The 17,788-nt window shown below is 35.2% G+C and overlaps 1 protein-coding gene across 21 annotated transcripts in view; it reads left to right on the top strand.

The window, feature by feature from the left end:
• Positions 1-17,788, top strand: part of ARB2A (ARB2 cotranscriptional regulator A) — a 481,957-nt gene that overhangs the window by 256,926 nt on the left and 207,243 nt on the right. For all 21 annotated transcript variants that reach the window (XM_071097861.1, XM_071097857.1, XM_011758778.2 and 18 more), the window contains one exon: positions 14,575-14,694. In XM_071097861.1, the coding sequence (XP_070953962.1) occupies positions 14,575-14,694 (120 nt within the window). The remainder of the gene's footprint in view (positions 1-14,574; positions 14,695-17,788) is intronic.

Genomic DNA, 17,788 nt, shown 5'->3' on the forward strand with positions numbered 1-17,788 from the left:
TGGCAATAGTGTTGCCTTAGGGTAGTAAGAATAGAAGTAGAGATAAGCTTATGAATTCTAGAAATATTTCAAAGGATGAGTTAAATTGGATACATATGGGTGATAGAAGAAGAGGAAGATGTCAAGGGTGACTTCCAGATTTTTGGCTTGAAAAAAACGGGTGGGTGGAGATACCACTTAACAAGTTGGGAAAGTATAGATATTGTGGTGTTGGGAATCCAATTCAGAGTTTACTTTTGGACATGGTAAATGTGAAATATCTGCTCAATTCAAATATTTTAATATGGTTCTGAATACTTATACTTTGTCAGTTATATTCACTACAAATGTCTCCTGTGCATAACCATTTATAATTTTATTAATGTAGCCATATTGACCATTAACGTAGCCTTGAATCTGTCTTCAAGATTGAGTGCTGTCAGAAATCATGAAATTCTTTGAAACTAGTGAGAACAAAGATACAACATACCTGAATTTCTGGGACATTGGTAAGGCGGTGTTAAGAGGGAATTTTATAGCACTAAATAGCCACATCAAAAAGTTAAAAATATCTCAACTTAACCTAACTTCGAGGAACTAGAGAAGCAGGAACAAATCAATCTCAAAGAAGACAAGAAATAACCAAAATAGAGCTGAACTGAAGGAAATTGAGACATGAAAAACCATACAAATGATCAATGAATCGTAGAATTGGCTTTGTGAAAAAATTAATAACATAGACTGCCACTTAGCCTGATAAAGAAAATAAGAGAGAAGATCCAAATCAATGTAATCAGAAATGACAGAGGGGACATTACCCCCAACCCCACAATAATACGAAACACTATCAGAGACTACTGTGGACACTTTGTATGCACACAAACTAGCAAACCTGGAAGAAATGGATAAATTCCTGGACATATACAACCTCCCAAGACTGAACCAGGAAGAAATTGAATCCCTGAACAGACCAATAATGAGTTCCAAAATTGAATCAGTAGTAAAAAGCCTATCAACCAAAAAAAAAAAGCCCAGGACCAGATCGAGAAAGGACTTCACCCTAACCCATTCTATGAGGCCAGCATCATCCTGATACTGAAACCTGGCAGAGACACAACAAAAAGAAAAATTCAGGCCAATATCCTTAATGAACATAGATGCAAAAATCCTCAGCTAGCAAAGCAAATCCAGCAGCACATCAAAAAGCTAATCCACCACAATCAAGTAGGCATCATCCCTAGAACATAAGACTGGTTCGATATATGCAAACCAATGAATGTGATTAATCAAATAAAACTAAAGACAAAAACTACATGCTTACCTTAATAGATGCAGAAAAGGCTTTCAATAAAATTCAACATTTTTAATGTTAAAACCCGTCAATAAACTAGGCATTGAAGGAACATACTTCAAAATAATTGGAGCCATCTATGACAGACCCACAGCCAACATAATACTGAATGGGCAAAAGCTGGAAGCATTCCCCTTGAAAACTGGAACATTACAGGGATGCTCTCTCTTACCACTCCTATTCAACATAGTATTGGAAGTCCTGGCCAGAGTAATCAGGCAAGAGAAGGACATAAAAGGCACCCAAATATGAAGAGAGGAATTCACACTATCTTTGTGTGCAGATGACATGATTCTGTACTTAGACCACCACATAGTTTCTGCCCAAAAGCTCCTTGATCTGTTAAACAATTTCAGCAAAGTTTCAATGCACAAACACAAGTAACATTCCTATCCACCAAACAACAGTCAAGCTGAGAGGCAAATCGGGAACACAGTCCTATTCACAGTTGCCACAAAAACAGAATAAAATATCTAAGAATACGACTAACCAGGGAAGTAAAAGGTCTCCATAATGAGAATTACAAAACACTGCGCAAATAAATCAAAGATGATTCAAACAAATGGAAAAACATTGCATGCTCATGGATAGGAAGAATCAATGTCATTAAAATGGCCATACTGCCCAAAGCAATTTACAGATTCAGTGCTATTCCTAATGACCAATGACATTCTTCACAGAATTAGAAAAGCCTTTTTTTGTTTGAGACAGAGTCTCGCACTGTCGCAGAAAAAACTATTTTTAAAACTTCACATGGAACCAAAACAGGGCCTGAATAGCCAAGGCATTCCTAAGCAAAAAGAACAAAGGTGTAGGTATCACATTACCACTTCAAACTCTACTGCAAGGCTACAGTAACCAAAACAGCATGGTATTGATACAAAACAGATACATATACCAATGGAACAGAATAGAGAGCCCAGAAATAATGCCACACACCTACAGCTGTCTGATCTAACACAAAGCCTATGGAAACAAGCAATGGGGAAAGGAGTACCTATTCAATAAATGGTGCTGGGATAACTAGATAGCCATATGCAGAAGATTGAAATTGGACAGACATCATATACACAGATCAATTTAAGATGAATTAAGACTTAAATGTAAAACTTAAAACTCTAAAAACCCTGCAGGAAAACCTAGGATATACCATCCTGGACATAGGACCTGTCAAAGATTTCAAGGCAAAGACAACAAAAGCAATCACAATAAAAACAAAAATTGACAAGTGAGACCTAACCAAAGTAAAAAGCTCTGCACAGCAAAAGAAACTATCAACAGAGTAAAGAGACAATCTATAGAATAGGAAAAATATTTGCTTACTATGCATCTGACAAAGGTTTAATATACAAAATCTGTAAGGAGCTTAAACAAATTTATAAGCAAAAAACAAACATCCCTATTAAAATGTAGGCAGAATACATGAACACTTTTCAAAAGAGTCATACATGTGGCCAACAAGCATATGAAAAAATGCACATCAGTAATCATTAGAGAAATGAAAGTTGAAACCACTCTGAGATGCCATCTCACAGCAGCCAGAATGGCCATTACTAAAAAGTCAAAAAATAACAGATGCTGGTGAGATTGGGGAGAAAACGGAACACTAATACACTGTTGGTGGGAGTGCAAATTAGTTCAGCCTTTGTGGAAAGCAGTGTAGCGATTTCTCAAAAAACTTAGAATTACCATTCGACCTAGCAGTCTAGTGGGATTTATTTTTATGGTGGAGTGTATTATATTCCTTTGGGTATATTGGATATATAAATCATTCTACCATAAAAACACATGTATTTGTTTGTTCATTGCAGCACTATTCACAGTAGCAAAGACATGGAATCAATCTAAATGCTCATCAGTGGTAGACTGTAGAAAGAAAATGTGGCACATATACACCGCGGAATACTACACAGCCATTGAAAAAGAATGAGATCATGTCCTTTGCAGCAACATGGATGGAGTTGGAGATCATTATCCAGAGCAAACTAATGCAGGAACAGAAAACCAAATACCATATGTTCTCACCTATAAGTGGGAGCTAAACAATGAGAGCACATGGACAGAAAAAGGGCCTACTTGAGGGTGGTGGTGGGAAGAGGGAGAGGATTTTTAAACATACTTATTGGGTACTATACTTATTACCTAGGTGACTAAATAATCTGTACACCAAACCCCACAACACACAGTTTACCTATATAACAATCCTTTGCATGTGTCTCTAAACCTAAAATAAAAGTTAAAAGATAGCATTAGGAGATATACCTAATGTAAATGACGAGTTAATGGGTGCAGCACACCAACATGGCACATGTATACATATGTAACAAACCTGCACGTTGTGCACATGTACCCTAGAACTTAAAGCATAATGAAAAAATAAATAAATACATAAACAGATAAAAAGATTGAATGCCTCCAATAATGTCTTGACACCTAAAAGGTAGAAACAAATTGATAGTCTCAAGGTATCTCCAGCTTATAGACTTTTTTTTGTCTATTTTCATTATGTTTAAAGTTGAATCTTGTGAAATTGATATTTTTCAAGGTCAAAAATTTCTAATACTGGTACCTTATATGGTTCAATTTAATATTTTGAGACTGAATAATGTCCTTCAGTTTTGAATATGGTTTTAGTATATGCATGCTATACTATTACTTTTATGAATCCAGTATACACCTAGTACTTTAATCATCATTAAATACAAATGCATACAATTTGTAAAAGAGCATACATTTAAAATATGCCAAAATGAAGAAAACATTTTAATTTAAATTATTTAATTGGATAAAATAAAATTACATCTCATGTGACAATGTAAAATATGTTTTACATATAACTGTTCTTATAAATGTTTTGTTCTATATTAATGCACAATTTATACTTGGTTAATACACAGAAGAGTTAAATAACAGAATCATCTAAAAGTTTAAAGCTTAAAGCTAAAGCATAAAATTTCCTTGTGTTTGTCTTTCTGGATTAGAGCCATATCTTCTGTGTTCCATTTTTTCTGGAAGGATACTCCAATAAAAATTTTCTTTCATCTTATCCTTGTGGATTGGACGAGTACGAGATGGTAACTTACATTTTTGCATCCTCCGTCCAGCAGACTAGAATATCTACCTCCCATTTGGATTTTATTGAGCCATACTTTTCCCAGTGGAAAGCCTTAACTTTTTAGAAGAAAGAATGTCGCTTTGTAAATTTTGTCATAAAACAGGTGTAGATTTTATATTAGTGTGATTTCTCCAGTTGATATCACCAATGTAAATAACAAATCAGTGGCAATACTAAGGGCAGATGGTAGACAGTGTGGAGTGTGTGTGTACATATATACTTATATACATATTTATATGATGTGGACATAACTGAAATTAGTGACATAGGTATGTGGTGAAGTCACAGAGGTTAGATTTGATTATTAAAAGATATTTTGTTAATAGATACGCTTACCAGTATAATCACAGATTTATATGAAGTAAAAAATCTTGAATTTTTGACTTTAAAATTGGACATTTAAAAAACCTTTACATCCATTAAATTTTCAGTTTACTTTTTCCAAAATCAATTATAAGTTTAAAGTGTATATTATAGGAGTACTCACTTTTTGTAACTTTGTAGCAACAGGTTAGCTGAAGAAAAATCTGTCAAACTTGGCAATGGTTCAGAAAATATGTGAACCTGTCACTGTAAGCAGTCTCAAAGGGCGAAATGCATTACAGGAGCTAATTAACCTTAGAAAATAATTACACAAATATGCAAATGTTGTTTAGATAATTCCATGTGCTATCAGCTCAGGTAGTCCATCATAAATGCAGACCTTGCAATGCCTAGGTAGTAGAATCTGGCATAGTTGATAAGGCTTTGGTTACTGCATCACTTCTGTTTGGCATTTAAGGATTAATGATGGCATAGGAAATTCAACCTGTATTCTGAATGTAGCAGAGTTCTGGTGTAAATATCCTATGCACTCTGCCACCAGCAAATGCTAATTAATGAATTTAGGTCTTTTCATACACTTTGTACGTTAGCATATTCTAAAGTCATCGAGTTTAAATCAAGTTGCTCAATACAAAATGCACTCTAATGTGAAATTCATGGGGAAACCTGTGGAATAGATTTAGTATGTTTGCATTTCTGTAATTGAAGCATATTAGAAAGCCTTTCCTATTGAAATCTGTTTAGTCTCAAAATACACTGCTGATAATATACACTCTCTGGATTGTAGTCACAATCTATAAATATATAATGATTGTAGACACAATGTGGACTGTGGGTTGGAATGACACAAATTTGCCTTGGAATAGCATCACCACATTTATAAAATTGGGATTTTAGTATGTATTATTAGTAATGTAATATTCCAGAAATATATATACACATATATTTAAAACTACTCTTAAATTTATTAATTTCTATGTTTAACATTTGTAGAAGGCTGCAAATATTTGGCAGAATTTGTTAAATCCAAAAATGATGGGAATCTAGCTTTCTTAAATACTGTAAATAGTAAAAAGCCTTAATTTTGTGAAAGCCTTGGGAAGTAACACATATGAAAGTTGAATTTTTTATAACTAAGGCTTATTTCCCTTATATTTTGTTTTCTAAAGTAATATTTTGAATAAAACTATTTAATTGTATGTCACTGGTCTTTCAGAAATGGAGTTCATATAGCATCATTAGCCTTCTTGAAATGACCCAGTGTCAACGTTGTGCTTGTCAGTTATTGTGCTTTGAATATGGCAATGCCCTTAAGTTGCTCATAACAATACTCATAGTCTCGCACTAGGTGCTGCATGTGCTCTTTTAATTTTTCTGGTTTTCCCATTTCTTCAGTTAGTAGCAAACTTCCAACTATCACTTATTACTCTTACTTCTTCTTACTCTTAAACCTATTTGAAACAACCTTTCTCATTTGCTAGTTGGAAATGCTCAGTGGGTTCAGATGATATATTTGGTGTACACATGTTTTCATGTCAAATGGGAGCTAAACATTGTTTACTTATGGATGTGAAGATGGCAACAAAGACATTGGGGACTACCAAAGGTGGGAGAGAAGTATGGGGCAAGGGTTAAAATACTAACTGTTGGATACTACGCTCACTGCCTGGATGATGGGATCATTCATATCTCAAACCTCAGCACTATACAATGTACTCATGTATCAACTTGCACATGTACCCGCTGAATCTCAAAGAAAAGTTAGTTATTTTTTAAAAGATTTGAAGATGTAAAAACCCTGCTCAGATGCTAATTCGCCCTAAGAAGACATCAGTAATTGCTAAGTGGTATTTCTGATTTTCCTGTTGTTTATTTGTTTAGTATAAAAAGCATGCACTTTGTAGAAAGTCTGGCCATTCAGAAAAGTGTGAAGAAACTAAAAATAGAAAACTAGTCGTATTCCAACCATCAGTAGACAGCTCAACTGCTTTTAGTGTTTGATTTATTCTTTTGAAAAGTCTTTTTCAAGCTTTTTTATATGATAAAAATTATGCTACATATCATATTAGATAAGCTGCATGTATTATAAACTCATAGAATAGCTACATAATATTTCATTCAACAGATAAACTATTATTTATATTTTCATTATTGGATACTTATGCTTTATCCAAAGTTTTGCTTTCATAAATGAGACATTGATGACTATCTTTGACCACCAATCTTTTGCCACATTCCAGATTATTAGAAGCTGGATTCCTGAAATGAAGCTTAAATACTCATTTGTTTTCATTTTTGAAATGTACTCCAAAATATTTTGTCCACAGTATCACTGCCAATAACACAAGCATTGTTAATTATTTTTTGAATGCCTGTAGCATGCCTTGTATTTATAGTTTGAATTAAAAAGATAATCTATTTTCAAGTTGGTTATATTCTAGAAGGAAGGAAAAGCGACTTGACATTAAACAAATTGAATAGAGAAGAACCAATGAAATGGTATAGGATTCAAATTAAGCTACCATGGCTGATGGTAGAGCTGGCAGGTAATCCTGAGCCAGCAATATTTTGTAGTTGTTTTAAAAAGGGCATGATAATAATACATGTAAATAGTTATAAATACGTTACATATATTTCTTATAAGACATTTCTTATAAATAACTAGTTCCATTTCTGCATGAGATTCTGACCTTCAGTTGACTTTCTGGCTCTTCTCCTGGAAGCCTGATATAGTAGTGTGTTAGGTTGAGTTTCCCAGATAATAAATTTTGAAATGGAAGTTTACATGCAGGAAGATGGTTGAGGAGTCCTCTTGGGATCAGCACTCGTGGGGGAGTGAAAAAAATAGAATTGGACAGGAGTTGAACTGCAGTGTAGTCACAACAAAGCCCTCAGCTAACCCCATGGTAGTCTCTGGATCTGAGATAACTTTACAAAGATGTTCTGCCATAGGCAAGTGACCAGGGGTAGGACTGTAAGCTTAAGCAAGGTTGCTTTTTGGCTGAGGGCAATTTCTAGAGTGCCTCAGCTAAGGCCAGCACTCCCACAGCTAAGGAAATGAGTGCCTTATAACTGAAGGCATTCTGGGCAGCACATCATAGCATTCACTCTTAAGTGGATGGTCGCTAGACAATATTGCCTGTGGTTAAAAAAAAAAAAAAAGATCCCTAATTTGTAAACTCCATCAGGATTAGTAGGAATTAGAACATGGTATACCATAGCTTTAATCTTCCCTAAGAATAGTGACTCAGAATTGATCACATCTCTTATGGGATGGGATCCTGAAAGCCATACCTATGGAGTTATTGCAAAGGTATTGGCTTCTGTGGGGTATAAGATTTTTTAAGCCAGAATAACTCCTGCATCTGCTCAAGGTGAGCCTGACTCCCTCACTCCAAAGTTAACACTCCATATTCGAAAGATAGTAAATCCTCAGAGGTTCTGGGGGTTGCCACAAGGACTGCTGCAAGGCTCCCACTAAAAAGTAGTGTCTGGTGGCTGCCCAGCTAGCAAGGTTGATTCCCTTTCTACATCTTTTATTTTTTTTTATTTTTTATTTTTTTTTTTTTTTTGAGACAGAGTCTCGCTCTGTTGCCCAGGCTGGAGTGCAGTGGCGGGATCTCAGCTCACTGCAAGCTCCGCCTCCCGGGCTTATGCCATTCTCCTGCCTCAGCCTCCCGAGTAGCTGGGACTACAGGTGCCCACCACCTCACCCAGCTAGTTTTTTGTATTTTTTTTTAGTAGAGACGGGGTTTCACCATGTTAGCCAGGATGGTCTCGATCTGCTGATTTTGTGATCCACCCGTCTCAGCCTCCCAGAGTGCTAGGATTACAGGCTTGAGCCACCGCGCCTGGCCTCTATATCTTTTTTAGTCAATGGATATCAAGTGTGGCCCAGAATAGTCTTACGAGTTTGATGGTTTAGTTGAGCCTATAAAAGACCCCCTTGTGGATATTGTAGACATTTTTCAGTTGAGTCTCACTTTTTAGAATGTTTGGTTTAAAAGTCTAAAGCTAAAAACTATAATTTCAGCTTGACCTTAGTCAAACTGAAGATATTTAAGTACTTGAAGCACATGGAAACTTGAAGTTTCTCTTTCCCACTGCTGGCAGGCCATTAACAGATATTATCTCCATCGACTGTGGAGGAAAAGACTCAGCTATAGTACTATTATCTGTAAGCAGTAGAAACAACTGTGGGTTCTTAGCTCCCTTTAGTCATAGATGGGCCTGGCTGGCACTTTCCCTCAAATCCTGTGACTCACAAAATTTTGCTCATTTTTCTTTTATGATGATTCATTCTATCCCTTTCTTTCCATTCACTCTGCTACCACCCTGAGGAGTATTATAGTCTTTATCATCTCACATATGTGAATTACTGAACTACTCCTTGCCTTTAGGCTTGGTATAATCTGGGCTGCATTGCCTGTCTTATCTCAGACTGAGTTGCATAACTGAGTTTTGTCTAGGGCTCTCAGACTATTAATGTGTAATCCAGATTTGCCTGGAGCATAAGGTCCCTGGAAATAGATAGTGAGAGGGAAAGCTAGAAAGATAGTTTTAGAAAAGATGTTGGCTAAAGAGTTCCAGTTACTTTGTAGGCAAAATCATTTCAGTAAATGACTTTTTTTTAAGCAGTGGAGTGGCTTGATCAGAGCAAGGCTTCAAAAAGATTGATCTGGCAACAGAGTAAAGGGAAAAACTAGAACAAGGTTCCCCAATCCCCGGGTCACGGATTGGTACTGGTCCGTGGCCTGTTAGGAACTGGGCTGAACAGGAGGGATGAGCAGCAGGCGAGCAAGCCAAAGCTTCATCTGTGTTTACAGCTGTTCCCCATTGCTCACGTTACCACCTGAGCTCCACTTCCTATCCGATCAGTTGCAGTATTAGATTCTCATAAGAGCATGAACCCTATTGTGAACTGCGCATGTGAGGGATCTAGGTTGTGCGCTCCTTATGAGAATCTAATGCCTGATGATCTGTCACTGTCTCCCATCACCCCCAGAAAGGACCACCTAGTGGCAGGAAAACAAGCTCACAGTTCCCACTGATTCTACATTATGGTTAGTTGTATAATTATTTCATTATATATTACAATAGAAATAAAGTGCACAATAAAGGTAATGCACCTGAATCATCCCAAAACCATCCTCACCACTCTGTCTGTGGAAAGCTGTCTTCCACAAAACTGGTCCCTGATGTCAAAAAGGTTGGGGACCGCTGGACTAGAAAAATTGAGACTAAAGTCTATTGTAAGAAAACCTAAACAGTGGTGGGAATGGAAAGAATGAGACAAATAGGATCCCAACAGTATACAGGAAGAATTGGTGACTGAGAAGACAGCAGGGAGAACCTCACTGAGGTCAGATAGTACGGATTTATAATGGCCCATGAACCTTGGTTTCAGGACAGTCCAACAGGAACAAAGGAGGTAATACTCACACACTACTGCTTCTGAAGTCTTTATGTGTTAATACCTCTAACTTATTAAAGACCAGGATCATGGCATACTTATCATTCTTCCACCTCCACTTTCAGCACAGAGCTTAATGGGGACAGAGTAATCTAATTTATTATACACATACATATAAATATATATACACACATATATACATATAAATATATATACACATACATATATGTAATCCTGTCCATATATGGAGTATTTAAGACCATCTCAGGTATTTAAGATGATTAGTTATGCCAACCATCAATAGGTGGAAACTCTGGTAACTCTCCTTCTATTTTGTTTTCATATTTCTTTCATTGCGAGCTATAACTAGGGTGATCAGGTATTCAGGATTTTTCTGTATAGTCCCAATTTGGACCTGTTTTCCCACTACAATTACTGATAATATCTTTCTTCTTCACTCTCAAAAGTTCAAACAACACATTGTATGGTCACTCCAGATATGTCTACAGAAAAGTACTAAATATGTATGGTTAGTTTAAATAATAACTATAAAGAACACAGTTGTGTAACTGTCAAAGCAGACAAGAAATGGAATGCTGGTAGCCACTAAAAGTCAATTTCTTAGTCACAACTTCATTCCCTTCCTTAAAGTTAACCACTTTCCTCATTTTTATGATAACCATTTTCTTACTTTTTAAACTAATAAAAGATAAATTATCAAAGCCTAAAATCCCTATAAGGTTTTCCTTCCAACTCTTCTGTGTAGGTAATTTCATATTTATGTTACTAAGAAATGATTTTGGAAATATGTTTGTATTTTAATATGTGACTACAAGGTTGTAGGTAATCAGCCTGAAGATAAATGTTGTGTTTTTGTTATTCATTTATTACACTAAGATTTAATGAACAAGAAGACATAGTTCTTGGCCTCAAGAATTTGATAATCTAACTAGTAATTACAGTACAGCTCCTTCAGTGCAATAATAGGAAGCATGCACAAGATGATGTTAGAAGACATTACCCTAGTCCTTGTGAAAAATAGAGCCGACTTTCCAGAGGAAGTGATATCTCATTTCAGTACTGAAGACAAGTAGAGAGTATGCAGTAGAAGGTGGTATGGGAAGTGAAGGCAGAGCACAAAGATCACTATCTGGACAAATGCAATAATCAATAGCAAGAAAAATATGGCATAATTAGGTTACTTCAAGTTGCTCCCTACAACTGGAACACAGAGAATGTTCTGTGTGTCTTCTCAGGGGGAGGAGGGATGTCTTTGGGGTCAAGATATTTCACAGGGTAGTGGTGAAAGATATAGTTCAATGGACAATGCTAGATCATAAAGGGCCTTGAATGCCATACTGAGGAGTCTGAACTTAATAAAGGGTCTTGAATGTCATATTAAGGAGTTTGAGGACTAGGCGCAGTGGCTTATGCCTGTAAGTGCTCATCCCAGCAGTTTGGGAAGCTAGGGTTGGCAAATCACTTAAGGTCAGGAGTTCATGACTAGCCAAGCCAATGTGGCGAAACCCCATCTCTACTGAAAATACAAAAATTAGCTGGGCGTGGTGGCATGCACCTGTAACCCCAGCTACCTGGGAGGCTGAAGCAGAAGAATCGCTTGAACCTGGGAGGCAGAGGTTGCAGTGAGCCAAGATCACGCCACCACACTCCTCTGCAGGCAAGAGAGCAGGACTCCGTCTCAAAAAATTAAAAAAAATAAAGGAGTTTGAACTTAATTCTGAGGACAATGAGAAAATTGGAGGATTCTAAACAGGGAGTGAGTACCTTGGCAACATGATCACGTTTGCTTTCTTGACAGGTTATTCTCACTACAGAATTAGAGCATGTAAATGGTCAATCCTACAGGTCACTACTAGGCTAGGCTAGAGATTGTTGAAGCTAGGCTAGAGATTGTTGCAGTCATCCGCTTGTGAAATGGTGGTGGCTTGAGCTAACCCAGATGAAATGAGAGAAAAGTAGATGGATTTGAGAGACAGTTGGTGGCAGGATCAGTAGAATTTTCATGACTGATTATATGAGGAATTTGGGGCAGAGAGAAATAAAAGTTGATTCTCAGATTTCAGCTGGATATGGGGAGCTTAGACAATACAGATTTGGGGAGCTTAGACAATACTTACTACAGTGTTGGATTGGTTGAGTTTGACATGTCTATGGTACATACAGAAGGAAATGACCATTAAGTAGTTGGCTTTGTGGCTCTGGAGAGAAATTTAGGACAGAGCTAGACATAGGGCAAACTAGCTTCTAGATGGTAAGTGAAGCCATGCGTGTGGGGACCTTAGTAATTTATTATAAAATTTCTAAAAAGGAAAATGTGATTGTGTGCATTATCTAATATCCGTGACATTCTTAGGAAATGAGTCTTTTAGTGTTCAAGCTTCTAAGAAATATTTGTACAAAACATTTTCATGAGGTTTTAGTTCTTCACAGTTTGCTTTTTGATCAGTATTATTTCACTTTTTAGTTTGTCTTTGTTTTTCACATTATCCAGGTTTTGGCTTTAACCACAATATGTCAGGCATAGAAATAAACAGCAAAATGAAGTTATTACATAACTTTTGCAACTTAAGCAACATACATTCATTTGCATTTAGCAAGTTAAGAAAAATGTAAAAGGCCTAGGTTTATATATTTAGGGTTATTTTCCCCAATTCCAGAATATAGAAAATGCTTTTAGGAAAAAAGTGTGTATATATATATATACACATATGTGTGTGTGTGTGTGTGTGTGTGTATAATTTTCAACAGAAAATATTATTCATTTTTCCTTATTTTTAGCTTACAGAGATACTTAAAATCTTATAAATAAAATAATTTAGATATATATAATATTAAATATTTTCATATCTACATATGGGAATGTAAATACATTTTTTAGTATTGTTTTATCAAAAGATCAGTATAACTTTCTGCTATATAATTCTAATGTACTTACTAATTTTCGAAGTGCCTTCAAAAAGTTCATGGAAAATGCATATTATGAAAAAATCTATACATGGCTTTCATTTTTATTGCACCAAAATAAACTCTTACTAACTTGCTATAACATGCCTGAAGAGGATCTCATTCAAGGCACTAAGAAATACAGCGCATCAGTTTGAGAAGAGCACCTGTCAGAGCAACATTAATTCTGCTAAAATTAAAGCAAGAACAAGCATCAAATTTACAGTGAAGCTTGGGTGGAAGAATTGTAAAATCATTGATGCTTTACAAAAAGTTTATGGGGACAGTCTCCCAAACAAATCAGTAGTTTACAAATGGCTAACTCATTTGAAGAAGGGACAGGACAATGTTGAAGATGAAGCTCATGGCAGCTGACCATCTGCATCAATTTAAGAGAAAAAAAATCTTGTTTGTGCCCTAATTGATAAGATCAGTGATTAACAACAGAAACAGTAGGTGACACATAGACATCTCAATTGATTCCACCTACACAATTCTGACTGAAAAAATTAAGGTGAAAAAACTTTGCACTCAATGTGTACCAAAACTGTTGCACCCAGATCAGCTGTAGACGAGAGCAGATATTTCCATGGACATTTTTAACAATTTGGATCAAAATAAACATTTCTTTGAAGAATTACAACAGGAGATGAAACATGGCTTTACCAGTACAATCCTGAAGACAAAGCACAATCAAAGTAATGGCTACCAAGAGATGGAAGTGGTCCTGTCAAAACAAAATCTGACCGGTCAAGAGCAAAGGTTCTGGCAGCAGTTTAGGGGGATGCCCAAGGCATTTTGCTTATTGACTTTCTAGAGGTCCAAAGAACAATAGCATCTGTTTATTATGAAAGTGTTTTGAGAAATTTAGCCCAAGCTTTAGCAGAAAAATGCCTGGGAAAGCTTCATCAGAGAGTTCTCAACCACAAGAATACATCAAACAAGGGTAATTTTGTAGGAGTTTCTCTGGGAAATCATTAGGCATCCACCTTGCAGTCCTGATTTGGCTCCTTCTGACTTTTAGTTTTCTAATTGTAAAAAATGTTTAAGGGCACCACTTTTCTTTAGTTAATAATGTAAAAAAGATTGCATTGATATGGTTAAATTACCAGGACCCTGAGTTCTTTAGGGGTGGACTAAAAGGCATGTATCACCACTTACAAAAGTTTCTTGATCTTCATGAAATGTTCAGAAATAAAGTTTCTTTTTTTATTTTTCTTTTAATTATATTTTTTTACAAACTTTTTGAAGTCCTCTCATATTCTTTAATTTGAATTTTCAATGTGGTTCTTTTGTATTATGTTTGTTTTGAATGAGCTATAACATTGTATTTCCTATGCTGTGTATGCAACCATTTAATTTAATTGTTGTTTGCTATGATAATAATTAGATATAGTATGTAATATATGACATTTGTTTCCCTTATAGGAAAATGGTTCTCCTGAAGAACATGCAATCTATGTCTGGGATCATTTCATAGCTCAGGCTGCTGCTGAGAATGTGTTTTTTGTTGCTCACAGCTATGGAGGACTTGCTTTTGTTGAACTGGTAAGTGCATATTTTACTCTTTTTAGTTCCAGTCTCCTTGTAGGTTTATCCCCTCTCCTTTCTTTCTGTTGGTATCAGTACTCTTTAGGTTATGTTATAAAGGGTGAAAATAACATATTTTGAGTAAATAATTTTATGATGTTTGAAAAGAATTTATTTATTTATTTATTATTTTTTGAAACAGAGTCTTGCTCTGTCGCTAGGCTGGAGGGCAGTGGCACTATCTCAGCTCACTGCAACCTCCGACTCCCTGGTTCAGGCTATTCTCCTACCTCAGCCTCCCAAGTAGCTGGGATTACAGGCACGCACCACCATGCTCAGCTAATTTTTGTATTTTTAGTAGAGACGGGGTTTTACCATGTTGGCCAGGATGGTCTTGATCTCCTGACCTCGTGATCTGCCTGCCTCAGCCTACTAATTTATTTTATGGTGACAGAGCTTTCTAGTGCTAACCAGAAAGCTTTCTGCCTGTTCCTTGTTTACATATTACTTTTTAATTTCTACATTATAGTACCAGTTTCCATACATTTTGTGATATTTATTGTTTCCTGCTTTATGTGTACACCATTCAGGCTTATGTTATCTATAAAGTGTTTAAAATTTCAAGAGACCTTTTGAATACTTAATATTTTAATAGTTTTAACCTGACTTGTACTTAATACTTGATCAGAATTGTATTTAATTAGTATGAAAACTACCAGAAAGCTTCCATTAATCTGCTTCTAACTAGAATGCATTGCTTAGTCATAGAAATCTTCATATTTCAAAGTAATTTGATTCTTAGAGTTAAGATTATATGTGTGTGACAGAAAGAAACTACCAAATTTCTGAATTCTCCCTGTTTTAGATGCAATATTACAATGTTACAATCATGGGCCAGCATGGTTAATGTGATATAATCAATTCTAATAATGGATTAATGAAGAATTCATGCCTCCCTGTCCATAATCTCTTATGTTACAGGAAGTTACCAATCCTACCATAAAGTTATTAATTTGATAAAAGTGCAGTTGATAATTTTAAATCCAAATTGATCTAAGTGGGCATTAAACCAGAGACACAATATTGATTGCCTAATTTTTGTTTCTAGACTTTGGCATGTTTTTCTCTGACATGGAAATTGAATATATTTCCATTACCTTTTCAACCTTCCTATGTCTTATTGCTTACCCATTTGATTTAGTTATAAAACTGGTAGTGACATCTGAGAATATTTTAGCTGACCTAACTCTACAAGTGCTTCTGCTGTCTTAAGATCAATAAATCATTAAGTTAAATCATTTATTTCCTAAATTTATTTTAGTTTTTAGGGATTATTTTCAACTAATTTTAACTATGCTGAATTAATTTATTTTGATATATATAATGGATATCTTAAGATAGCTCTTTAGCACAGTAGTATGATGTACTTTTTAAAATATGAATGTTGTTTTTCAAATAATTCCTTTCAATCCCTACAGATATAGATATATAGCTATATAGATATATATATCTCTATATCTCCATAGATATAGATTATATATAGCTTATTTTTTCTTTGTAAGCTGTTAAATTACTTAAAGCATGAAATTTCTTGACTTGTAGAGTGACTTAAAATATGTCTGAAAGTCTGCAAGGCTAATCAAATTTTAGAGTTCTATAAAACATAAATTCCCATTTTTTAACTTTAAGACAGTTTACGAAAACCTTTACACACCAAACTTAAAATTTACATGCCTTTTGGACAGTTTTTAAAATGAACTGAAGATGCCAGAGTTAACAGATGACCAGTGTGTCAGTCCTATTTTGCCCGTCCTGCTTGTCACACACTGGTGGATATTTCTCCACTTTTGTTCCACTTTAATATAAAGCACACAGATGTTTCAGAACAAGACTTGACTTCTGACCTTGAGGCTATTAGGGTCAGGGTCCTCAGGGCCTGTGAAATTATCACAAGCTGAGCTAAAGTTTTTCTCCATCACAGGAAGTAACCAGTAAGTAAGAAGTTAAAAAGGAGCTTTGTCAGAGAGACAAGATGGTCTCAGTAAGGGTCAGCTTCTGTAGTCTGCTATCTCTGCAGGAGGCACATGCATGGGAGGAGGAATATAATATAACCACTGGCACATCACATATCTGTCAGGCAACGCCAGGGCTGAGAAGTCTATTTAATGTAATATACGTTGTTTAGGTTTTAAAGTATTAATGGCAATTATCTCATCATCTTCTTCTTCTTCTTTTTTTTTTTTTTTTTTTTTGGCTACTTTTTTGTGAAATAACTTTGATTGCGGGTATGTAATGGAAGCATACAGATGGTGGCAAATGAATAAAGACTGGTTCCTGACCTAATACAATGAATTCCTTTAAGCAAATAGCATTGTGCCCTGATGAATTTTACATTATTTTTTGACAAATTTGATTAATATGTTTAAGTCCACTGTGTTTTTGTTTGAAAGGCTTTCTTAAAATATAGTATTGTTAAATAATAAACATTGAAATGTTTTTAGAGCCTTTGCTTTTGCCTAAAACTGATAAAAAGGTTATTCAGTTTTAGACAAAAGCAAAAGATTTAAAAACTCATGGTGTTAAAATGTTGATAAATATGTATTTTTCAGGACTTTTCAACATAACTGTACTGTATGAATTGTTTTACTTTCATTCAAACTTTTAATATTAACTTTACAAGCAAGTAAATTATAAAGATTAATATATAAATCTTAAATTATGATTGGAGGTTTTGTCCCCGTAGTGCATTATACATGTCAGACAGTAAATCCTTTGGATTTCAGTCATTTAAATTGTCATAAAATTTTACTTTTGATTATTAAAGATGACATACACACACACACACACACACATTTCTTAGGGAACAGTCTTAGTTTGTAGCATCATGTTTGAATGCATGGAAATTGTTTTTCTACCATTGTCGTATCAGTTCATATTCTTCTTTATGTCATGAATTTCAAAAAAAAATTGTTTTAAATGTAAATTGTAGCAAATATAGTTTCACCAATAAATGCAATTACTTATGCTTTAATATTTTGCTAATTGTTGTTTTTGAAAAGTGAGAACATAATTTACTATTATATCCTATCTTAAAGTGTTGAATTTATCCTGA

The sequence above is a fragment of the Macaca nemestrina genome, chromosome 6, assembly GCF_043159975.1.
Source record: "Macaca nemestrina isolate mMacNem1 chromosome 6, mMacNem.hap1, whole genome shotgun sequence".
Lineage (NCBI taxonomy): Eukaryota > Metazoa > Chordata > Mammalia > Primates > Cercopithecidae > Macaca > Macaca nemestrina.